Raw genomic sequence first — 25,163 nt, 5'->3', positions numbered from 1 at the left:
AATTTTTCATCAAAAGAAACATGCTTTTTCAACAGGCAACAATAGCATTAATTCCTCATCAGTTTGATTATGCATTGTTTTTGAAGCCCACCATAGAACTCATAGCCACAATTATAAAAGTCCTTTAAACACAAATACACAATCCTCATTAAATATATACCTCTTATATTTATACTTAAACCTCATAAATATAGTAAATAAGCAATTTAAATTACGTCTGTCTTATTGGTAATAATCATTATAACATTCTTTATAACTTTATTTCCTTATTTCCAACCGGACGTGAAACCAGCGCTTAAAGAATTTTAAAGTGATGAGGAACGTTGAAGAATATATATAAATACAAGTCAATAAGTTAAGAGCATAATTAGGATCATGCTTTTGATTAAAGAGTCCCAAATAGGATAAGTTAGGGAGGTGCAGGAAAAGGTGTTTTGTTTCCTTTGCAGAAGATCTCGGCGACCACAGGAGGGGCGAGGATCCTGGAGATGTCGAGGCCTCATGGACCACAAGAGAGGGACCGAGAAAACCTAAGCTTACACATGGAGTGTTCTCGAAGGGGAGCTGGTGTTTATTACCGGACCAATTAGATGACATGAGGTTGTCTGATTTGCTGAGCGAGGACACAATGTATTGCGACCTCTGGTGTTCCAGAGGTCGAGAGAGGGAATGTGGAGCAGGGAAATTATTTTACTGTTATTGTTAAATAATTATTATCAGTACCATTGCATTGATAATATAATCTGCAGTATGATCATTGCTTTAACAATGTAACAGATAGCTTTAAGATGGCCTTAAGATGTTTATGATGATGTTAACTTTGTATTCCAGGTGCAGTTATAACTATTTTATACATATTGCATATCTGTGCTTATTTGAGTTGATGTTCAGGTTCTTTAAAGGTCTTAAGCTTCACTGACGTGACTGTTCAGGTGATACATGCTGAGGGAAAACTAGAACATAGAAGGAATTGCAATACATGCTTACAAAACACTTATATCAGGTCATTTTATATTAAGGTTTTAGTAGAGGTTCTTGGTTAAAACATTTATTTAGTAGAGGACATACACATAGTCTCAGTGAGCCTCTGGTCTGGTAAAAGGTCAGAAGTGCGAGAGGTGACATAGAGGCTGAGTGAGGTCAACACACACACATTAGTTAGATTTATTTATAGGAAAGAGTTTAGTCATGTCTGGCTGTAACTGCAAAATTGTCTCGGCAAGAAAGAGGAACAAGACAAGAACTGAAAGGTAGACAGGAAGTGCCAGCCATGAAGATAGAAGACGATGTTCTTTTTAAACTGTGTTAAAAGTCGTTGTGGTTTTGATTTGACGTATGTGTATATATCCTGTCTGTGACGCATGAAGGGGCGTCAGTAAATCAAGCCCTGACGGTATAAAATCTGTGTATGCTTTGAGGAAGTCGAAGACTACTTGCTGTCTGCGTACAGAGTGTCTTCCCACACGTGTGTAGTCATTAAAATCATTGTTTGACCAAGAGCTTCTGGACCATGGGTGGTTTGTACTCTCCTTCCTCAATTTTGAACCTTAACAATGTTAACCTTCTGAAATGTACAATCACATAATGAAAGTGTTTTGCTCTCGTTTGTTTGCTGTTACCAGTAGAAAGCTTTATTTTTAAGAGACACTTTCTCTTTTCTCACTTCTCTCTCACGACATTTATAAGACAGCATGAGCTTTCCAAGCACATCACAGCAAAGTGCAATTTTTTTTTAACTTTCAGAAGTATCACCCATGCCACTTTGTTTATTCCATAAGCACATTCATTCTCATTCTAAATTCTTTTAAATGTTATTTTTTTCTGGTTCATTGTTGATAATGCATTATGCCAATTATAAAATAATTCTGATGTTTAGCGGTTTGCCTTATGATGGAAAACATGCCACTGACTGCAAAAAAAGGAATTTTGTGGAAAAAGTCAAATAAAAGGCTGTTTAACAAGGATGTAATACTCCACTGTGTCTTGTGTCTTGTTTTTTCTTGAATCTAAGATAGAAATATGGTATGATATTTTTGTTATGTGCTAACATAATTTATTTAAAAATTAAATCTTAACGTCAGGAAAAAAAGAATAATTCTACATTATTATTTTGTTTGTAATATTTTTTACATATCAGTTTTGATACAAGAGTTCAGAGAATAATTAATATTCTCCACTATGTACCAAACTGATTGATGGTTTCAAAGATACAAAGTGCTGTTCTTATATGACATATATCACCTCCAACTGCATATCTGTGCTAAATTAGACCCTTGACTATAACGTATTACCTTCATTTTTCATTTTATAATATAAAATTTTGCTTTATTTTGCCAATTTTACACATTAAATATTAATTAAAGGGACACAGCATCCGCCCACCAAAAAAACAACTTAATTTTGTGTATATACCACTGCTACCACAAACATTATTCTTATATTATTATTATTATTATTATTATCATCAAGAAGAAGAAGAAAAATAAGATAATAAAAAAATAAAGTATGATATTTAAATAAACCTGAACGACACAAGAATAGTCTTCACTTAAACAGTTGGGCAAGAGTCCTTCCTCGCCTCGTGCAGGGTGGTCGCGTTATAACCGTTAACCAAGTTTAACAGGTAACGTTTAAAAAAAATGTCATAGTTTACACGTAGTACCTAGTAAATTACCACATTGATGTTTATTAAGTAACATTCTAAACTACTGACTATTATTATTGGTTTTTTATCTTGTATTTTGTGGGAATTAACGCTGCTCTAATATACCGGAGGTAACTGTTAGCTGTTGTCTGCGAGCCTAGTTGACTCACAAATAAAAAAGCTAATTACTGTTAGCTAACCAGCTAATGTTTAGGGTTATTTGACTTGTGAATATTAGGTAAAAAGGGAAGATAATAGTTATTTGTAGTCTTCTGGCATTTCTGTGGTGTTTATTAACGATGTCTTGGTTTAAAACACCGCATTATTAAATAACTAGGTTATTGCTGTATGGCTATTCCAGAATGGAGAGAGATCAGCGTTTTAGCTTCAAGCTGTTGGTGCCTCCCAGGGTGAATAACGGACCAATATCTGCGGTTCAACCTCAAGAAATAGTTGAAGACAGAGGCAATTTCATGAAAGCATTGCAACCTGTAAGTCAATAAATAGTTCGTTATAATTAGTTAATAATTAGAAGCTAAACAATGATGAAAAAACTCAAAGCACCGCTATGCTAGCTCAGCAGTAACTATTTAACCTTAGCAATGACCATTGTATGTGTGTTGTCAGCAGCATTCTATGAGGCAGTAATTATTAACACACATGACATTAAATATTACTGCTCTTTTCCACCAGAGTTACAGTGAATGCTTTGACAAAGAGAAAAACATCCTGTTCCCCAATACAAACATGGTTGCACCAACTAAACCGCCCAAACAAGGTATTTGTGTGTCTTTGTGTTATTTAACAACACCAGTTCTATCACTTCCAACAGAAGAACTGCACTATAAATATTAAACTAATTATTGTTTCCCACTAAAGACTTTCTGAAGATGAAACTCGTGCAACCAATGGAGAAAGACGGGGTAAATATTTCTATTGCACAGAAATGTGCAGCATGAATATGTCTGTGTGTGTCATTTTACTTCCTAAACTGTGGATGTTTTCCAGAATAATTGCAATCCTGGTCAGCTTTATTCAAAGCTGTTTGATGAAGTTGAGAAAATTAAGTGTTGGAAGGTTAAAGTTTATTCTGACACTGTGGAAAAGGAAAGAAGGCTCCAAGATAACAAAAGAACAATTGAAACACAGCGCAAGGCAATTCAGGAGTTGCAGGTGTGTACCCCACAGACTGATCTTATTTGATCTTATGCTTATCTCTGTCTATCTACTTATGTACAACATTTACAACAGGAAGAGATAACTTTGAATTCTTTAATGTATTTTCTGTCTGCAGTTTGGAAATGAAAGTCTCAGCATAAAGCTGGAGGAGCAGATTAGTGAAAATGAAGAACTGAGAAACAAGTATGTGTGATTTGTGAAACTAAGATAAATATGATGATCTGATTACATTTAGCTTTGTTTTGTTCCTTTAATTGTGAAATGCTAAAAACTCAATTTTTAAAATGCAGAAACAATTCAACATGGAACTTGTGCAATATACTCAAGGAAACCTTTGACTCGTCAGTTGAGAAAATACATTTATGTAAGTAAAAATTCTGGTGATCTGGAGAATACTTTTCTTTATCAGCTTTAGTAAGTGCAGAAATAAACGGTACATTGCTGTGAATGTTTTGCAGTTGAAGCTGAAAGAGAGGAAACCCACCACCTCCTTACTGAAAACAACGAAATCGTTAAGGTAAAACACCACAAAATATTTGCCAGTAGTAGCTTTTAATTTATTATATTTTGTTGACCAAAACATTGTAAAATGATGAGGTTTGATTGCCAGTTTATTACTTTTTCATTTAGAAAATGATTGCCGCATTTGAAAGCCTACGTGTCCGAGTAGAAACTGATCAGCAAGAGATGCAGAAAGGTATATATATATACATTTCTTCTTGCCGCTATTACGCCAAAATGTTATGTCTTTTACTCAATAAAATGCCTTAAATGTATTTAGGCTTTAAGTGGAACTAGATGAATTAGTGACACTTTGACCATCAACACAGCATGTTTTATTGTTTTTCAGCCAAAGAAGACTTACTGCAATTTGACCATCTACAAAAGAAATATCAGCAGGAATTTAAGATAAAACAGAAAGAGGTTGGTGGGGGCAAAAAGCCCTTCCATCAGTTTATTTGAGGAACTTTTGGCATGAAATATATTTCCACAAATTTTACAAATTTTGACACGTTAATGACTGACATGTTCTTTACAGATAACCATGCTTCAATTAAAACTTAAGGATAAGGAAACCCAACTACAGAAACTCCTGCTGGACCTCGATGAAACTCAGAAGCACTGCAATGAACTTCAACAGTCAACAAGTAACATCATAATTAGATCTGAAGATAAGCTGTGAATGTTGATTTTATAAACTTTGCTACACTGGTAATAAAAACAGTGTGTTCATAACAAGACATTTTTTAAATATTACTCAGTATTAAATATGCAGAAGTATTAGAGTCATGACAGTATATTTGGATAGATGCTCATTAACATGAGAAAAGGTGCTTAGTATAAGGTGAAAATGTTTTATTTCTTTTCCAGACTTCAGGTCAGGTTAGTACACTTTGTTTTGGGGATATTAATATTATATATGTGCTTTTATAGATCATCAATTTGAAGTTCTCAAAAGTGCAAAAGCTGAACAGGAATCTCTTCTTCAACAACTGAATATTGCTGAGCAGCGCTGCAGAGAGACTGAGGTGAGTATCTTGAGATTCTTTTCTTTGTACTGAAATTGGGCTCTTGTGTTGCATGCAATATGCTTTAACTGAAATATTAATAACCCAACAAAGAAAAATCAGGAAACTACTGCTGCAGCCTTGGAACAAAGTAAAAAAGAGTATGCTGAGGTCATCCAAAGCAAAGATCTCAGTTTACAGGAGCTCAACAGAGTCAAAAACCAGCAAGCAGAGGAGCTAGAGTGCATTCAATCAACCATTCAAGAGCTAAAGACTTCACTAGCACTAGAGAAAGAGAGGTATATTAAACTCCTTCATTCACAGTGTTTTCTAGATAAAGTACAGTGTTTCCTCATGTCATTATATTCTTGTTTTTACTTTTCTGAAGGGCCAAAGAGCTTGAGGATAAACTTATAGAAAACAACACTGAACTTGAAAGGAGAAACACAGTTTTAGGTAAGTCCCACCGGATAACATGTGTTGATATTTTTAGGTGATGTGGTTTCAAGTCGAAAGAAATATTTTACTCAACAGGGGAAACCTTTGACCAAGCTACAAAGAAAGATGGCCTAATCCAAATTCTCAAAGATGAACTGGTACGGTTTATTTGAAGGGAAAGTGTACGATTTCTCTCTAAAACCAGTCCTTGCATGCCCAAGTCTGTTACATACCTTCAAAACAATATGTGTTCTTGTTATTAGGACACAAAATCTAAATCCATTGAGTCAGTGAAGGCTAAAATTCAGTTCACTCAAGCTAAAATGGAGGAACTCATGGCTGAGCTTTCAAAGAAAACTGAAGAAATCCACTTGGTTAAGGTGATATAAGTAGATAAATAGATACATAATGCAAAAAGAAAAGACGATCTGTATCAGATAGCCTAATAAAGATACTTAAAATTGTTTGTCCTTTTTCCCTGATACAGAAAGAAGCAGAGAATGCTTTTGCTGAAAATGATTCACTGAAAAAGGCTTGTGAAGCTGCTGAAAAGGAAAAAGAACATTTACAGGAGAAGTCCACTTTGACTCAGGTATTTACATGTTTTTAATTTTGTTTCTCATCCCCTCACCTCTTATCCACTAGAGAAAGCTGTTTATGTGTTTGGTAGTAAAATATATTCATTGGGTTGAAATATACAATGCATTGCTTCTCTGCAATATACCTGCAGATCAAAGTGCAGGTGCTGGAGGAACAGCTGTGTACTGAAATGAAGAAAAATAAGGAATGCAACGTTCAGATGGAGCAGCTGAGGAAAGACATTTTGCAAAATGAGTGAGTTATTAATAGACAGCCATTTTATCATATTAGCATATATAATATTTTATTACGCTGTTGTAATATGTTTCATTTTTTATTTATGTCATTTTTAAGAGTAAAGTATGAAGAGTTATTATCAAACTTTAATGAGCTGCAGTCTGAGAAGACAGCCATTCAAGAGCAGTTTGAAAATGGATTATCTAACGTGCAAACTATTGAGGCAAACATGAAGGTTTGAATTTTATTATATTATTGTCATTTTTATTATTATTTGTATTATTATTAATTCATTTATTATATGAATCACAAATTCTGAAAACTGTTTTGACTCAGGTGAGTGAGGAGAAGGCATTAAAACTCGATGGAGAAATTCAAACGCTGGTGGAAGAAAACAAGACTTTACGGTGAATATGCACTTCAGAGGCTTAAAGATACTTTTTCCTGATTGGAATGCACAGTTTTTGAGATTTAAATATTAATTTTCCATGCAATAGAGATGAGTTAACTGCAGTCAAAACCAAAATCCTGGGGAAATGTGTACAAACAGAAACTCTGCAGAAGCAAATTGAAGAAAAGGTAAGCATCTTAACTAAATTATTAGTAGAAACAGGGCTTTATAAAGATGCTTATTCTAAACATGTTCATTATGACTTCTTTATGCTCTGTGTGAACAGTATGAGCAACTTCAGGTGAAAATCACAGAAAAAGAAAAACAGATCAAAGCTGTGGAAACAAAGGTGAGTGAAAAATGTGAAATTGCAAATACTGTTGTTATTGATCATTTTCTGGAACTAAACAAAAAATCTTTGCTTTTTAGCTGTGCAAACTCAGAAAACAATATGAAATTAAATTTAAAGCCCAGGAGGAATACAAGAAAGAGGTTTGTAATGACCATGAAACTCTAGCTATAAAAGGAGTGGAATGGTATTTATTGTCCTCACTTGTATATTTTCAGAATAAAATGCTTAAGAAACAAATGGCACAGGAGATTGCAAAATCCAGTGACCTTGAAACAACGGTATGGGGATGGTTTGCTTTGTGTTTTTATTTTCCAGTTGTTAATACGTATGTGAACTATTTAAGCTAATCAGTATTAGACTGGAAAATCAAGATGCTGCTTTAATCTTTAGATCAACAGCCTTCAAAATGAGTCCCAGAACCTTAAACAACTCAAAGGAGAAGAACATGAGAAACTGCTCAAGGCTCTTGAGTCAAAATCGACTTTTGCAGCAGAACTTGAGAAAGAGGTTACTTTTTTATTTTTCAATTTGTAATTTCAATTTAATTAACATTTACCTCCTTCAAATTGAATTTACAATAATAGAACCAATTTGTGTTGTAGGTCCAGAAACTTAGAATAACAGCAGCAGAAGCCATTAAGAACAAGGAGGCCACAGAACTTAAATGCCAGCATAAGATTGGAGATATGGTCACTCTGATGGAAAAACATAAGGTAAAGTTATTATAATGGCCTTTTTGCTGTCTGATAAATATGTCTCATGTATATTGTGTTGGAATGAACCCAACTTGTCACTACCAGAGCCAGTATGACCGGATGGTCCAAGAAAAGGACGCAGAACTTGAAGAGAAGAAGAAGAATGAGATGGAGGCGACTGCTCGTGAAAAATCACTGGTACCAAGAAACATGCTAAGTAGCACTAATAATGATTGACCAGAAAATATGTCATATCCTAACATTTGCATCACAAATTTCTCTAAATCAGGAATTGGACCTCTCAAAGCATAAGTCTGAAAATGAGAGGCTGAAGAAAGAGCTGAAGGCAGAAACAAGAGAGAAGGTATATCCTACTTTAAATCAGTTTATGTTGGATTTATGAATACAGCTGTTTGTTTGTCATACTTCTGAGAGAGACAGCTCACAATGTAACAAACACTTTGAATTTAGAAAAACCTCAGAAACAAAACAAGTGATCTGAAGCAGGAAATGTCTGTTGTGAAAAGGACTCTGCTGTCACAAGGGAGCGACAAACAGGTACAGTGCATGCAGCTCATAGGCTGCCACTAGATGGCATTCTTTGTCATTACTTTTAGTTGACCCAAAATTGTATGTGTACTACTACAGGTAGCTGCCTCAAACTATAAACAAGGGAAAAGTTCAGAGGTTCCAAAAGAGAACTCTTCAAAGAGTCACACATTTGACTTCTTCAAGGCCAAGAAAACTTCCTCCTACAGCAAAGATGGTCAGAGTTTGGCCACTCGTACAACATATGTGAGTTTTATCGACCAAAATGTTTTCAACAGATTAAGCACGTTTTGTTTCAGACATTTTTGTTTAAGGTAAGCTTAGAAAATCAGATGATTAAGGTTTTTATAACTACAGATTTCTCAAAATAGCCTTTTCTACTTCAGATATAGTACATCCTTGGTTTTGGGTATTATGAAAAATAAATACAACCCCAATTGAATTTGCTGAACTGGTATTTATTAGAAAAATAATCCATGGTACCAGGTTATAGGTAAAGACAAAAACAGAACAACATTCAGCTGAGTCAGGATCAGCCGATATTTGGTCTAAGTGATTGGTGGATCAAAACGGACAAATAGATTCATTTATTATTTTTCCATAATATTTGCGAAGATTTTAATTGCCATTTTTTGGTTTGTTTTTTTTGGTGGACATGGTGTTTTAGCCTTTCAATTTGTAGCCCTATAGCTATTCATAATGTTTATTATTCACCTGGATTTTATTTAGAGAAAGAAAAGAGATTTTAAATGTATTTATTGTGTATGAGTAAAAAAAGGTATATATTCATATGTTTGAATGAGAGTCTCAAATGTGCCATGGGAACTAAAAATGCACCAGAGTTGACAGATTTATTTAGAAACCATCAATTAACAAGAATAGCAGTGTGAATATGAGCATGGGTGTTACGCATTGGAGAAAACATTTAAATTCATGAAGAGCATCTCTCAGAGATTAGTAAGCTAGCAGCTTTTATAGGGCCTGAGAATACTGGCGCCAGATACTCTTAGTCAGTTCACATGGAAGACTCTGCTAATAATTGCCTATAGCTGTAGGGAACGACTGCAAAACTTTGTGTGTGAGTGCAAAGCAGTACAATGTAACCTTATTACCACAGCCTTTTTCTGAAACAACTTTGTTTGAATTGTTGTTAAGGAATCTGCTACTGAATTTATCAGAGCATCATGTGGAACACCAAAATCCAAGGTAGACTGCAATTTAACCTATTCATAAAGTAGATATATAAAATGGCTATAGTGACAGAATAAATTATAACATAATTCATGTATCGATATGCTTTTATTTACTTTAAGTTTTATGATAAATGATTGCACTGACTTTGAATTGTAGTGCATCAGCAGTGAAGACATGAAAACCCCAAGAAGTCTTACAAACCATATTGCTGGAACAACAAAGATCAAAGTAATATAGTATACCATTCTGACATTTTCCAAAATTGAAAAAATATGAATATATTCACTGACATTTACTCCCCTATAGTCCTACAGAATAAGGACTCCCCCTTCTGAACAGTCAGCACAGTGGGGAAAGAGCGCCATTGAACTTGACCCCAAGTCTGACAGCTCAGATCAAAATGATCTCTTGGTAAGCAATGTTTTTTTGTTTTTGTTTTTTCGGGTTGGGGGGTGGGGGCTTGTTAATATTTAAAAAAAATAATGGCATAAACCTTGCAGGTTATGTGAATGTGATTTTACCATTTCTGCAAATTCGCTAGGACAGATTAATGTGTATTCCTCTGTTTCTTGTCTTGATAGACCTTTACAAATACACCTGCACATAAAAGTTCAGATTCACAATGTAAACTCCACATTCTCAAAAAGGTAATGTGCCTTTATGATCCAACAAAGTGGCATATAATATACTTACTTTGATTTTTAAAAATCCCTATATGTGTGTATGTGTGTGTTATTTTTACAGAATCAGAGCCCACTCATTCATAAATCACCAGGAAACTCCTTAAAGCTGGCTGCAATGAAAAGAATGAGAGATGCTGGTTGGACAGCTGTTACTGGCTGTGACAAAAAAAAGAAGAAGACCAATGAGAAGATTTTTGCCTAAGTATGGCTGTTAGGTCAGATTAGCAGTAATAACAATATTGGTAGAGGTGGGTGACTTGAAATACAGTTCTATTGAGAATGAATAAATAATACACGATTGACTGAATAACAAATAGACTAAAAATAACACAAAAACATGAATGGAATATGTTTCTATGGTTCAACTAAAACATAGTGTTAATGAGAAGAAGGTTTTAGTGTTAAGATGCCAGCTTTTAGTAAGTTTATTTATGGGTGTTTAGGATTAAATTTCTACCTACTACAGAGTCAATGTCTTTACTTATGTATTACTTTGCTGTTGTGCTAATGTTTGGAATAACTCATCTTTAATGTTAACGTGAAATCTAATATGTTCTATCACAAGGTTATGTTGCTGATCTTTGACAATTTCTAGTTGTTACAAGTTACTCTGTTAATATATTTATGTATTCTGGTGTTGTAAAAATAAAAGCAATGTTCTCAAAAATCAGTTTTGTACTTGTTTGCATGTCCTACCTATTCTCATTTTCCTTTTCTAAGGACCACTTTTCTCTTATAAAGACCATCATAGGAGTTGTATTTCAGTCTTGAAAGTATATTGGTTACATTAGTTCAGTACATTGGTTTTACCCACTCCTAAACTGTAGATTTCAGACTATAGAAACTCTGTGTCTTTAATGGAGAAACTCAAGGTGGAATTGAGACTGGTCTGCAGGAGCTGTTGGTATGTTGTCGTAGATTGGATGGCCATCATAAAGTCCTCCAGAAATAACGAGTGTGTCATCATCTGCCACAAATGTATCTGTTTAAAATTAGATTAGTATTTTTAATTGCCAATAGTAAATAAAAGGGTTTGAACTAATTGTTTGATGAAGGAGAGTCCCTTACCTGTGTATTGAGCATTATTGAGAGGTTGGTGCAAGTACTGTATTTTCTGTTTGCATTTGTGAAACATAAGAAAAACCAACAACACAGCAAATGCTCCAAGTACAGTGCTGAAGACAATAGTCATATTCCTTTCAGAGACATTGAGGCCCACATCTAGCAACAAAGTAAAACAGCAAGAATTACCATAATCAGCAAATTATATTAAAAAAAAATGAATAGTTGTTGATAAAACTGCAGATAAGAATGGAGCCTTATGCTTACCTTGTCTGGTTCTGTTCATGGTAGTATGAGTTGTATTTTCAGTTGTAATTACTGGAGTACTTGGTGTACTTGAGTTATCTACTGTGGTCTGGATTGCTGCCGTTGTTTGTGCAGTAAATGTTGACATTTGAGTGCTAGAGCTTGTAGTCCTCAGAGTTGTACTGTTTGTTAGAGGAGTCAAGGTGGTTGCTGACTGAGAAGTCTGGTAGTGACTTGTCCTCTCGGTTGTTGCCGCAGTGGTGCTAACGACAGTTTTGTTATCCAACTGTGTGCTGGTATATAGTGTTGTCTCCTCAGTCAAATTTGAGATTGGTGAAGTAGAGTCAGACTGAGTTAGTGTCGTAAGGGTCGTTAAGCTAAAGGTTGGTTGAGGAGTGCTAGTCCCATTTTCTGTTTGGGCCACACTGAACAAAAGGGCCAGATGGCAGTAAGCCAGGGCAGTAAACTTTACATCCATGGCCTTTTAATCTGGAACTAGAAAGAAAAACATTAGCTGAAATCAAGACTGAACAAGACTAGATGTGATCTTTTTAGTTAAATTACACAAACATGTAAATCCCTCTTGTGAAATTTTAAGTAAATTCAAACCGTTTAAAAAACTAATTCTAAAAAAAAAAAGAAAGAAAGAAAAACCAGCTCACCTTGTTTAGTTAATAAGAGTGAAAACAGCAGCCTAGTTTAGTTTAATTCTCTGGTTGAAAGTGTGCCTCCATGTCTCAACTGACTGTTCACTTCCTGGATTGAAAGTGGCTGATACTATGGCAGGTGAATGTGGGCAGGGCAGTTTTACCCTTAAACTTCCTCTACTGTTTGTTACTAAGGAGACAAAGGCATTGTTGTAAGTCGGTCCAGAGATCAGCGTCTGTTTCTTTATGGCAAACATATTTTACAAGCCTTAAAGAGACAGTTACCAAAAAGACAATACAAAAGACAATACATGTATATATATATAGAGAGAGAAAAAGGGGTGTGTGTACAGTTCATGCACTAAAGTTTTTAGAGTTTTTTGTGTATGTGTGATTTAAGGTTTTTTTTTTTACTGAGTACACTTTTTTTACAAAATATTTTATTGACAAATTTGTTACCAGCTTGTACAGGCAGCTCATAAAGAGTGCAATAGTTTCCATATAAAAGCAACTCTGTAATAAACAAACAGCCATTGTTCATGTTTCAAAACACTTCCTTCAAAACAGTAATCACACTGTACAGTAAAAGTGAACAATACTCCAATATATATCTCTGTGTCGGCATAAAATTAAGTGCAATGTTCAGATAGATTATGAAACTGTAATCTGGTATCAGCAATTATAAAGGGCGATAAATGGAATAACAAGGTTGTCTAAGTGAACATGAAACGGGAACATCTCAGCCCATGGGGAGCAGAAGTTGTGGGCATCTGACTTGAATAAACAATGATTTCTTTTTCCATCATTGTATTAAATACACTGTTTCTGTCTTGTTGAAATATGTCAGTAACATAAATACAATGATTTCTTGAGTGATTCAATTTTAGATTTTCGACACATGATTAGTATCAATATAAATACCATTATCATCAGATGCTAATAAAGGGGTTATGCTTGTGCTTTATGTGTGTGAGTATATTTTCTTAAATTTAATTAAAATGACCCCAAGACAGAATATGTCATTGATAGACTAATATTATAGTCTTGTGTTTTTTTCAACATCTTTGCTCATCACGTCGTCTTCTTTGAATCCTGGGTTGTCAGCTCCCATGCAAATGTTTGCTGAAGGCTTCTCTGTGATGTCTGATTCCTGTATTGGGTTAAAAACATATTATATTTATAACACCAAATTTTTGTTTATTTTGGAGAGGGTTGCTGATATGTTCTTCCTTTGTTTGTTAGGGGGTAAGCATCATACCTTTGACTTATTGCACCAGCTGAAGCAGATTAAGTCATTCTTCCTCACAAACAGCTCTGAGTTCATCTTGTCTTGCTTACATCCACCTGTATATGTATAAAAAAAATACATACTCCCTCGATTTTATCCTTGTTTTGATATAATTGAAATACCATAATATTATGGACTAGATTTCTGCAGTGCTTAAAGTAAAGACTAAAAAGTAATATCTCACCTGTGATCACGCTCACAAGCAGGCCAGACACAATTGTGGTCAGAACGCCCAACAGAGAAAAGTAGACGTAAGACAGAGAGTACCAGGTGTCTGCTAAAGGAGGCCTATAACTGAAATGAACAAAAATCACTCATTTTAATATACTTAGACTATATATAAAAATTTATGTTTAAAGCAGACAACTGTTTTCAACTGTTGACAACTGTGTTATGATGATCTAATGTTGGCAGTGTTTGTTTTATGTGTGACTCCTCCCACCAGAGGATGGCTGTGGGTTTTTTCCCCTCTCTCTTAGGAGGTGGACACCTGGGCGTGCCTGGTAGTTGGGTGGAGTCTCTTCCTGTCCTTGGATTAGATAATTGGCTAATCACCTCCCGTACTTAACTACCAGATGACAGCCACCTGGCCCCCTCCTCTCTCTCCTAACCTCCACCATCCAACAAAGAACCTGTGTTTTGATTCGTTGCTGTGTAGAGTTTCTTTGACAAAGTGATTTGCAAGTATAACCTCGTATGTGTGTCTGGCGTTAGTACCTCAATTTTGTAAATAGCTGTAAATAGATTTGTCAAGTAGCAATCGTGTATTTTGTTCACCTTGTATATATCCTTCACTGCAGCAGCCTAGTAGGCGTGAGAAGCCATTTTTGTTGATTACGTTTTCTCCTGTTTTTCATTTACTTTTTCATTTTTCATTTACTTCACTTTTTTGTACAAAAAGTACAAACTTCCAGAGAAGTTTGTACTTTTTGTAGTTGATTCGTGAGGTTTAATTATGCCTTTTTAGACAGCTATTAAACAGCTGTTGTTGTTTTTTTTTTTTTTTGTTAAATAAAAGTTTACTGTGATTTTTACTGTGTTGCTGAGTAGCAAAAGAAGGTTTTGCATCAGTCTTTTATGTAAAATGACTCACTCAGGCTCTGGGGTCAGAGTCACTGGACTGGTCCAGGGAGTTATTGTTGTATAGTTTTGGCCTATTGTGTTGTTGCAGCCTGCAGTGGTGAGTGGAAGAGGATTTGTCTTTTCAGCTGTTGGTGGGTAAATCTGGCCTCCGATCCCCACCCACAGAGTCAACACTAGACCAATGATCATTCCCACAAGTCCTCCCTGAAAAGTAAATATGAACACAGTGAACTACTTTCTCTAGGACGTCACATTTTTATTACTTTGGCAATATTTTTTTTTTATGTGTTATCAGGTTGTGCAGTTGTGCTAGTAGAAGTCTGAGGGCAAGGAAATACTCACTATTGAGTTTGATGTGCGAAAAAACATGCCTAATAGATAGAGACCAAGGAGCGGTCCGCTTATCATGCCAAATATAGAAAGAGCAGCCTGAAAAGAAAAGGGGGGGGAAAAAGACAAGAAAAGAAAAAAGTAGTTTACCCTGTAGTTTGCAACTTTCACCTCATGGTGAAGCTGAAGAGCAATAAATGACTGCAGTAGTTTGTGTTCATGGTGATTCAGATTACCTGCAGGACGCTTCCCATCAGGGAAGCTACTCCAGCCATTCCAATACACACTCCTCCAAAGAAAACACCTGTGAGTAGAAAAATATAAAAGATCCAGCTTACAACGTTCGCAGTGCAAATTCAGTTGTTCAGATAGGCAACATGTTTTACAGTTTTCTAGAACAAATGTTATTATGGTTATGCACACTTAACTCTGTTTAAAAGCAAATGTTTATTTGGGTTTTTTTTCTTCATATAATTCAATTTATCATCATAACTTATGGAAAAATAAGTCCACAAAGGTGATGTGAGGCCAGTAGAAATCATGTTTTTTTCCTACCATAAATGATTTAGCACTTTAAAATGGACTGCAAGGAACAAGATCATTGTGACCTTGTGCAAAAACAGCATATTGATCCATACTAAAAACTGTCTGTATGACATAAAGAAGAAAAAGATAAGCTATGTGCTGCAAAAATATTTTCATAAATGAACGACCTACACCATAATTACACCTTCTGAAAACAGTAACAGTACCGACTGTTCTGTTAGGTCTGTTAATATAAATTATTAACAATTGTTTTTTACGACTTCATGACTTGTCTGTTTGCTGAATTGACAAGACTTCCTTTGTTCAGAGGTATTACGCAGGCTCAAATGATTATCTATGATATATTTCTAATCATTTCATAAGTTATATGGAGGAAATGCTTTGAATCCTTTGCTTAAAATAGCAAGATAAGATTGTTATCTCGATGTCACTTGCTCTCTTGCAATCTCAAAGGGTCTGGGATAATAGGAGTCTGAACAGTTGTTGGTGACTACTTATAAACAAAGAGCTGTAAAGTTTTATTATTAAGCTGCGTTATTACAGACACGATGAAGCTTTTATTCTGGGTTTTCAATTCAATTCACTTTAATTAATATATATATAGCGCCAAATTGCAGCAACAGTTGCTTCAAGGCTTTTTTGGACTATTTTGGAAGTTTTTTGTTTCTGCAACTTACTCAGGCCCATGTTCATCCAGCTCACTTGCTTCTGTGTGAGGTCTTTGTACACTGGTAGAATAAAGTCTTCTACCGTGACAGCAACTAGGGCATTAATGCTGGAAGACACTGTGCTGAAAAATATACAAAGGTAAGCTTTTAGACTTGGAACACAACAGTCAGGCTGATGCATTTAAAATGATAATTACACACAGAGAAGCTAGTTTCAGGAAACAGATGGTACTTTATGGCATTATCTATGTCTAGTAATGCAAATGCAAAAATATTATCCTGTTCACTACTTAGTGACTTTTTCTCAGGCAGCAACAAAGGCAGTTCTTTTCTAAGAATGTTAATTTATCAGGTCTTGATCCCTGCACAGCTCTAAAATAACATGTTTTTGCATGTCTAAGGCTCTCACCTCAGGGTACCACTATATGCTGCAGCCACAAACAGGCCTGGAATTCCAGGGAAGTCTGCCAGAATATCCATCACAAGGTATGGGAACAGCTGGTTGATAAATATAACCCATGTTTTGTTACACATAATGCTTTGTTGCACAATAAAAGGAAAGGTGGTGAGGACTAAAGAGAAAACTGCAGGTTTACTTACTTGGTCAGGGGTGGCAACATCACCGTTTGATAGTGGATCACAATTCTTGTAAATGGAGTACATGGTGAGACCAGAAAACACAGCCAGAGTTACAGTTATCCACAAGCCAACCATATTCACATACAGAGACCTGAAAGATGAAAAAAGACATGTCAGCACATAAAATTTTGCTCAGACTCAGCAATGTACTGTTTGTATTGAATTACAGGAACGCTCACATTTTGGCATGTCCCAGGGTTTTGCAGGAGATATAACGCTGCACCTGGGACTGGTTGATTGCGTAGATTGCCGTCCACATTATGCTACCGCCAACTACTATGCTCCAGAAAGTATGTCGTTTCAGGGGATCTGGATCAAAACTGTGATAGAAATGTCAATAATATGAAAATATATTGAAGGTTAACTTTGAGGACTTCAGCAACACAAACCTCTAACGTGGAATGGCATATAGAAGCCAATTAGCAGGCTTCCCATCCATGATATTTATTTTTGGATGCAAAATATTTTTAGTAAATTTCCTTGGAATTAGTAATCACAGTTTATGTGATTCAAAAACCCTGCCCGTTTTTTATTGTAAAATAAACTCACTCACTATTGGACATAAGTCTGCTTGTGTACTTACTCAAAAGCTTGTAGTCGGCCTCCTTCACCAGCATCTTCCCAAATCTTTGTCAGGCCTCCCTGCAGTACAGCTCCTCTAGCTATAACAGCCACAAAACCTGCCAGCATGACCACCATCTGAAGCACATCTGTCCAGATTACTGCTTTCAGACCACCCTGAAGTAAACATTGATGTTAGAGTAAGCGTCACATTGTAAAGGTTTTTTGCAGAATCTGTCGAGCTGATTCCTTAGTAAGAGTCACAATAATGTTTGGATGTGTACAATTATTAATAATCAAGGAGCCAATAACTTTATTTTCAGTCATATGTAAGTGAAAAACTGCTTATTAAAACCTCAATGAACCAAAACGTTTATCATTAGAAATACCATACCATACCACCTTTATTTATAAAGCACTTTAACATAAAACCAGAGTTCACAAAGTGCTGTACATGCTAATAGCATAAGTAAAGTAAATTAAACACAACAGAGGAAGAGCCAGACGGCGAGCCACACACACTGGCGCCATCTTGAAACTTAAAACCAGCTGAAAGCATCCTCTGGCGTAACAACGTTTTCAGTTCATGCTTCTCTAAAACAACTAGTTAAATAAATATAATACTTTTTTACATTAGATGGTACCAACCAAAGTGCAGTAGATGATGCACACCACTCCCGTAGCCACCAACACTCCCCACAGATCCAGTCCAGTGACTGAGTAATAAGAAATAAGCTTCATTATGGTTCTGTCTGCATCCTTTTTTTTTTTTTTTCAGTTTTTGGGTTTTGGTTGTTTTTCTAAATAAACCTTTATATAGGATAAACATGAAAGAATCATTAGTATATTAACTCAGGACTAATATTCCACTAAGAAGAAGTAGAAGTTTTATGAGCAGGTGACAGTTTAGTGAGGCTTAAAGCTAAAAGTCCTTCAATTATCAAGATGTGTTTTATGAGGTTTTTTGGCTTACTTTGATTTAGAGCAAGAGCTGGAGCATAGATAACCAAACCGGTATACAGTGCCTGAGGAAAAATGTCACCATTAGCTGATTACATGGAAAAACAACAAGCATATATTTTATATTAATGCTTTCTTGGAAGTGGAAGAAACAGGTTTACATAAAGTCAAACAGAAAAAAACAGCAGGTGCTGTTTTCATTTTACCTTTAACATTTTAATCATTGGTGTTTCCTCAACTTTTCATTCCTAAATAATTTCAGTTTTAATAGTCAAAATTCATAAAGTAATTGATCATATATTTAATCATTTTAAACTCTTTGCTTACCGTCTGGACGATGTACATTGATGTCCCAATTATCCGAATGGGGCGGCTGAATCGCAACTCCAGGTACTAGAAATGAAAACGAACCCTGGATATCAATAGAAGGATCTTTTGGTCCACAAATTTGCTAGATTGCTGTACTGTGTACTGTATTTTTTAAAAATAAAACTTCCAAAAAAATCCTTTAGATATTTCTTTGCATACTATGTTGGAATCACTTTTAACAAGTAATGAGTAACCTGTAATGAGTAACCTTCATTAACCAGCACCAAGCTGTGTACATTATTTTTGTTGTTTGCTTTATTGATCTTTGGCATTTTAAGTTATTTCCTGATTCATATGTTCACCAGTGTTTCTACCATCTCCCTACCTCATAGGCACTGGTGACCCCCAGTCGGTAGAAAAGAGGAACAAAGAGCTCAGCACTGATTGCAGACATGATAGCATAGGCGAAGCCAAAAATCCAGAAAGCAGATCCAAACTGGTAGGACTCAGCAGGTGTACCAATGACTGTGATGCCAGACATAAAGCTGGCAGTGAGCGACATGGCAACTGGCACAGCTGTCATTTGCCGTCCACCCAGTAAGAACTCCTCGCTGCTAGCCTCCTTGCGACCTCGGAAAGCCTGGAATAGGCCAACGCCAGCTGCCAGCAGAATTATTCCAGCAAACACCACATAATCCCACACAGAGAAAGTTGCCACTGGACCTCCTGTACCCACCATGGTTGATTCAGTAGGAGAAGCAAAGGGTCTTCCTTTGACACACAATATTGAACTTCTGTCAGAATTCAATAACTCTCAATCTTGCAAATATAGTCCTTCCCCTTTAAATTATCCTGAAATTGCCCTTAAATCCAGTTGACATGCAGTGCATTTCAGAATCAATTGTCAGAAATTTAAATCCGCTGCGTAGTGGAAAAGTTATAGCTTGACCTCCTCAGATTTTACAAGAGTTTTCTTGGTTTTAGTCTTCAATTATTTGCAGCTTAGCCACTTTAACTATAAGAAAACTTTCTTCGACGGATGAGAACATTGAGGTAGTTCAACTGTCTCCCTTGTTGTTGACAGAAATCTGGTCCACTCTGGTGGTTCCTAGTGACTATAAAGATTAGTTCACTTTAGTTAATAATCTATCAAGGCCACTACACTAAGTAGTAAAGCCTTCTGTATTTTTCCTAATTGTAAAACCTGATGAGCCTCTAGTGTGTCTTCTTTTATGACACATTATCACGTGGTGTATTCTTTTCGGACAGAAAATAATGTTATTATGGTGTCACTTCTTATTAAAAAGAAATGACATGTTGACACACCTATGAGGAGTCTGTGTGCAACTCATGGTTATTCAGTATTTATTGGTCATGTTAAGAATTTCAAGAGGAGGAATGTGGGTTAAATATTTTGGGTTTTCTGACATTGTGTTTTATTTGCCATACATGTCATATGTGATTGCTAATCCCTTACTTAGCATTTCAGTATTTGATTATCTCTCCAGTAATGCATAGAAAGGCACAAAAGTCACACATCTAGTGTCAGTGAAAAGCATAGCTACAGCAAAAAAAAACTGCACACTAGAGAGAAAAAGTAAGTGTAATCATTTGCACTTGCTAGTTCATTAAATATTAGCGGTTTCATGGATGGTTTCATTCAAGACGTCTTTTATGAGAGAATCAGTTACTCTAAATTCTTAAAAAGTTAATGTAAAATTCACTGTTTATGTATGTGCATTTGAACAATAGCTGGGGAGAACGAATGATCAGTTTAAGGTGGAAGCTAACATTGTATTTTACTGTTCAAATGTTCAATGTATCGTAATCATCTTGTGAGCAATATTCCTGGTCACTGATAAACTAAATGATGACAGCAGGTTAACCATGTACATATACTTTAATGGTAACTGTAATTAGAGCAAAAACTTTTACTCTAAAAAAAAAAAAACCTTTTGACTAAAATGAAAAAGAAATCAGTATATCCAGCTCCTGCTCTGTTGTCTAATATTTTTATATTTGCATTGATCTTAGTGGGCTACAGATACACAGAAACACAACAATGGCATTCAAAACAGTTGCAAAATCACTTAACGTGTACGAGACTTTGACTATGTTCGACAATCATTAAACTAAATTACAGATAAGGAGACACAAAGTGAAGGTGAGAATTGCACTCTTCCTTTGTTTTTTTTTAAAGATGTTATCATCAGGAATTCATTCTCTCTATCTTTACAGTAACTTTTGCTTTAGTAATACAAAATCGGGTTGTATAACCCTTTTTGATTGTGTTGTACCAGTGTCATCTCTGGACTGTGACTGTTGAGTGTTTTGAGCGACTCACATTGTTGCATGTTTTTTGGTGTCACTTTAACACTGCCGGTGTGCAACTCTGCATTATAAGAAGTTTTCAAGTTAATTTTTACATAAATGAGTAACAGATTGGCTTGTTTGGTAAAGAAAACATCTCGGGTTAAAATTTGAATGGCCCTCTAATAAAAAAAAATGCGTTCTTTAAAGCAGAAAATAAGCTTTTTGTGTGTTTTGTGACATCTAGTGTACAGTAGCTTAGACTACTTTGCACAGAGCCACATGGCTAATGCACGAACTTTGTTTACCAAGGAAATCATTATTCATGTAATCCACATAATGGACTGAAAATTCAACAGATCGTTTTTTGTCACAGATAGATAACATGCAGTTTATGTAAAGATAGATTAAGATATGTTTGTATAAATACTGCTTAGCAGAGATGTTTGGACTCAGAGCATCATTAGGCCTGAAAGTGCCCACATCTATCAAGCAGGTGACTCATGCATACAGAGGGTAAGAAAATAATATTCAAGAAACCAAACCTCTGATCTCTCTTGTATGTTGTTGACTGGTCTCTTTACCTTTTCTTCCCAAACAGGACCAAAATAGACTAAGATTGACTGAGACACATAACATGGAGGTTACAGTGTTCAACTGCTGGCTCTTTTTTCTGATGTTTAGCCCTGCTGTTCCCATGTGTTTGCCCACTGATTTCACCCTGTATGTGGAAAAGCCAGAATGTGAGTTCTGTGTTGCAATAAACACAACCATCTGCATGGGATTTTGCTACTCAAGGGTATGTATGTCTAATGTTAAAAAAAATGAAAAAGAAAAAAAGTCTACATGTTGTTTTTGGTTATTGAAAACTGGAAGTGCTTAGTAAATAATCGTTTTTCCATATCAAAAATTATATGACAAGAAATATGAAACAAAATATTAGAAAGAGATATCTAAAAGGTAGTAAGAATATGTGATTTTTGGCATATTTTTACATAGTTTTATTTAGTTTTATTTTAGCATTTTTTTTTACATAGTTTTATAAATGCTTTGGAGACTTTATTTAGATGTTGGATGGGCTTTACACTGAAAGCTTACAATTTCCTTTGCGGTTTTAATGTTGTAAATTACTAAGAAATTTTTTAAAAAGCTGGCAAAAAAACCCAAAAAAAGGCACTTCATAATTTGTCTATTGCAAATATTCGACATAAATAAATAAATACATATCAAGACAGACTTCTTATTAGCCAATGTTATCAGACTTTAAGCTAGATAGTCACATAAAAAAATATTTCCAGCACTTTTTCCCCAATGTTATCTAGATTCTATGTAATCGTCATTCGTTTAGTTTGATCTCTGTGCTTATATGTGATAACCAGGACAGCAACATGAGGGATATTCTTGGCCCACGTTTCCTTGTCCAGAGGGGCTGCACCTATGATAAGGTTGAATACCACACTGCTATTCTGCCTGGCTGTCCCATTGAAGCCAACCCTGTCTTCACCTACCCTGTGGCTCTCAGCTGCCACTGCAGTGCATGCAGGACTGACACTGATGAGTGCGCACACAGAGCCAGCATGGATGGAACAAAGTGTACCAAGCCTGTTAGGCGTATCTACCCATATCCTGGCCACAGCAACTATGTTATCCCTTTTTGACTCACATGTTCTTGTTCCCATAACAAGAACACTGTTTTAGTTGTGGAAGTACATGACATCCATATTCTGAGAAAAGACAAGCGTCATCATATACTGTCAGATCTGTACCGTCTGTACCTTTCCCAATTGTACCAGCTTTTTAAATTCTGCCTTTGTTAGCCAATATGTCTGTGCTGCAGGCTTGCTTTTAACTTTACAATGAGGGTTGATCCTAGTGCATTTTTCCTGTTTTCAGCATCGTTATATATCCATTTGTACTCTCTTGTGAGCGTGACTCTCAGACTTATTGTGCTCGGAAAAGGGCAGTCTGATTACAACTGAATTAAAGTCTCTAAATAGCTCTCTGACTAAGCAGTACTTGACTTAATCACATCCTGTGTAAGACTTTAGCTTTCTGTTTACTACACAAGGCCATGACACTCACAACATCACTGACTATATTTACCTTGATAGTCATTCTGGAAAACCACGAATTGTTGACACAACTAAAGCTGTTTCCAAAAAAGTTATGACATTGTGTAAAATGTCAATGTGATAATTTACAAATCATTTAAAGCCCATATTTAACTGAAAACATTCAAAAGAAAGCATAAATGGTAAATGGCCTGCATTTGTGTAGCGCTTTACTTAGTCCCTATGGATCCCAAAGCACTTTACACTACATTCAGTCATCCACCCATTCACACACTGGTGATGGCAGCTATATTGTAGCCACAGCTGCCCTGGAGCGCAATGACAGAGGCGAGGCTGCCAGACACTAGCGCCACCGGGCCCTCTGACCACCACAAGTAGGCAATGGGTGAAGTGTCTTGCCCAAGGACACAACGACCGAGATTGTTGGAGCCGGGGCTCGAACTGATTACAAGACGAACTGCCAACTCTTGAGCCACGATCACCCGAGCATAAGGAATAAGGAAGCTGATGGTGAACACTTTAGGAAACTTCTAATAACTGTTGAGGTTAATTTGTGACACAATTGGGCATGAAAAATGCATCCCAGAGTATTCTAGAAGTAAAAGTGGTGATGGGTTCTTACACTGTGAGTCATCAGTATATCTTTCTTTTTCTTAATTGCTTATCCAGTTCAGGCACCATTAATACTCAACGCCCATACAGGTCTTGCAACACCGTCCTAACATGAAGTCTTTTTCGGGGTAAGCCAAAACAAAACAAAAAAGCTAAACCAGAGTCTACATATGTTCCAAAAGAACGCCTTAATGAAAGAAGTGACTGGGAGCTAATGTGGTAAGCCTACAGTCTATTACCATTGACCCACTAAAACCATTTTAATTATTAAACAAAAATATTGTCACCTTTAAAAGATTTGCAAACTTTTGCATTTGGTTTTTATTGACAGTTTATAGAGACAAGGGTTAAATGTCTTGTCCTTGAGGTTGTTAAAATACGTTACTAGATTTTTTTGGAAACAATATAACTAGAAGACTCAACAAAACCAAATTTAATGTGTGACTTTGTCCACTGTAACTATCAGTTTGATGCAGTGTTTATATGTGTATTTTCCAGTGCACAGTGGAAATTTTGGGGGACAGCTGCAGCTTATTTATAGCTCAGCAATTCAGAGTGTGAGAATGCATGATAAGTCTTTCATGTGGAGCTCTTTGACATTTCTCTTTCATGATCTTATATTCAGTCTTTACATATATAACAGGCTTTCTCTTTTTTCTGATAGCTTCTGTTTAAAATGTCTTTGCACTGATGGAAGTTTTTTTATTGGCTCTGCAGCCCTCACTGATTTCAACACTTTACAACATTTTAAAGAGAAGTGAGTATAACATGAACTACAAAAGAAGTCCTGTGACCTAAAAGCCAACAAAACATCTGATTTAAAGACCTTTAAAGGCTGTTTCTCACTTTTATTCATCAACATAACCCCTTATAAGAAGTTTAACTACACTAATGGTTGACATGATTATGGTGTTTCAAATCTTGAAGTAACCTTGGAGCATTTTGAATTTTGGGGTAAGAACAGGATATGACGCTCTTATCTCTATGAAGGGAAAACAAGGAAGTGGGACACGTTTACACAACAATGACACAGGTGTTCTGAGCCACTAGTCGGCTTTGAGCTTGTACAGCTTCCCACAACCTGATACTCTGTTTAACCTTGCAAAAAGTCAGCTGACAAAATGGCGCAGTGTTATCCATTTTGGGATGAGGCATTTCAGTGTCCTGACTTTGTCACTAAATATGAAATATTGTGCTACATATGCTCCCACTCCCACCCCTCCTAATTTTGATGTGTTGAGAAGATAAAATGTTTTTATCACATAGAGTTATCTTTGTTAGTATTAAAAATTGACCAGACATGACTCCAGAATAATCAGTCTGGTATGGCACAATGGTCTGATGTGCTTGGCTGAAAATTTGTAGTGGTGTAGTTTTGAAA

The 25,163-nt window shown here is 35.8% G+C and overlaps 4 protein-coding genes across 6 annotated transcripts; 2 read left to right on the top strand and 2 right to left on the bottom strand.

Moving 5' to 3' along the window:
• Positions 1 to 3,006: 3,006 nt before the first annotated feature.
• On the top strand, positions 3,007 to 10,651 carry sycp1 (synaptonemal complex protein 1). Of its 3 annotated transcripts, XM_085354621.1 has the most exons (34): positions 3,007 to 3,135; positions 3,338 to 3,422; positions 3,524 to 3,567; positions 3,653 to 3,817; positions 3,939 to 4,006; positions 4,114 to 4,187; positions 4,282 to 4,340; positions 4,454 to 4,520; positions 4,674 to 4,747; positions 4,863 to 4,971; positions 5,258 to 5,352; positions 5,446 to 5,630; positions 5,720 to 5,787; positions 5,866 to 5,927; positions 6,033 to 6,149; positions 6,257 to 6,361; positions 6,500 to 6,603; positions 6,703 to 6,820; positions 6,922 to 6,992; positions 7,083 to 7,164; positions 7,263 to 7,325; positions 7,406 to 7,468; positions 7,544 to 7,606; positions 7,719 to 7,835; positions 7,931 to 8,041; positions 8,129 to 8,221; positions 8,313 to 8,387; positions 8,495 to 8,581; positions 8,672 to 8,818; positions 9,728 to 9,778; positions 9,923 to 9,994; positions 10,073 to 10,177; positions 10,348 to 10,413; positions 10,511 to 10,651. In XM_085354621.1, the coding sequence occupies exons 1-34, from the start codon at positions 3,007 to 3,009 to the stop codon at positions 10,649 to 10,651; spliced, it is 3,135 nt and encodes a 1,044-aa protein (XP_085210747.1). The 3 variants fall into 3 exon arrangements, with proteins under 3 accessions (XP_085210747.1, XP_085210749.1, XP_085210748.1); XM_085354623.1 differs by lacking the exons at positions 7,406 to 7,468; positions 9,728 to 9,778 and having other exon boundaries at positions 5,455 to 5,630; XM_085354622.1 differs by lacking the exons at positions 6,257 to 6,361; positions 10,348 to 10,413 and having other exon boundaries at positions 8,672 to 8,795; positions 9,753 to 9,778.
• Positions 10,652 to 11,264: 613 nt separating this feature from the next.
• LOC146632714 (uncharacterized) lies at positions 11,265 to 12,480 on the bottom strand. Its single transcript, XM_085354620.1, has 4 exons — positions 12,420 to 12,480; positions 11,779 to 12,252; positions 11,518 to 11,670; positions 11,265 to 11,431 (listed from the first exon to the last, which is right to left on the bottom strand). The coding sequence occupies exons 2-4, from the start codon at positions 12,233 to 12,235 to the stop codon at positions 11,304 to 11,306; spliced, it is 738 nt and encodes a 245-aa protein (XP_085210746.1). The 5' UTR covers positions 12,236 to 12,252; positions 12,420 to 12,480; the 3' UTR covers positions 11,265 to 11,303.
• A 960-nt stretch (positions 12,481 to 13,440) lies between these two features.
• Positions 13,441 to 19,527, bottom strand: slc5a8l (solute carrier family 5 member 8, like). The gene is made up of 15 exons (XM_085354619.1): positions 19,174 to 19,527; positions 18,807 to 18,872; positions 18,493 to 18,544; positions 18,168 to 18,235; positions 17,542 to 17,696; positions 17,138 to 17,278; positions 16,920 to 17,049; positions 16,729 to 16,817; positions 16,329 to 16,441; positions 15,342 to 15,409; positions 15,118 to 15,204; positions 14,786 to 14,979; positions 13,877 to 13,986; positions 13,663 to 13,748; positions 13,441 to 13,554 (listed from the first exon to the last, which is right to left on the bottom strand). The coding sequence occupies exons 1-15, from the start codon at positions 19,525 to 19,527 to the stop codon at positions 13,441 to 13,443; spliced, it is 1,827 nt and encodes a 608-aa protein (XP_085210745.1).
• Positions 19,528 to 21,735: 2,208 nt separating this feature from the next.
• tshba (thyroid stimulating hormone subunit beta a) lies at positions 21,736 to 22,756 on the top strand. The gene is made up of 2 exons (XM_085354617.1): positions 21,736 to 21,897; positions 22,478 to 22,756. The coding sequence occupies exons 1-2, from the start codon at positions 21,736 to 21,738 to the stop codon at positions 22,754 to 22,756; spliced, it is 441 nt and encodes a 146-aa protein (XP_085210743.1).
• The last annotated feature ends 2,407 nt before the right edge of the window (positions 22,757 to 25,163 follow it).

This window comes from Diplotaxodon limnothrissa, linkage group LG5 (assembly GCF_057381915.1).
Source record: "Diplotaxodon limnothrissa isolate DT_005_m linkage group LG5, D_limnothrissa_male_GT1.1, whole genome shotgun sequence".
NCBI lineage: Eukaryota > Metazoa > Chordata > Actinopteri > Cichliformes > Cichlidae > Diplotaxodon > Diplotaxodon limnothrissa.
This window is presented reverse-complemented; position numbering and strand designations above follow the sequence as displayed.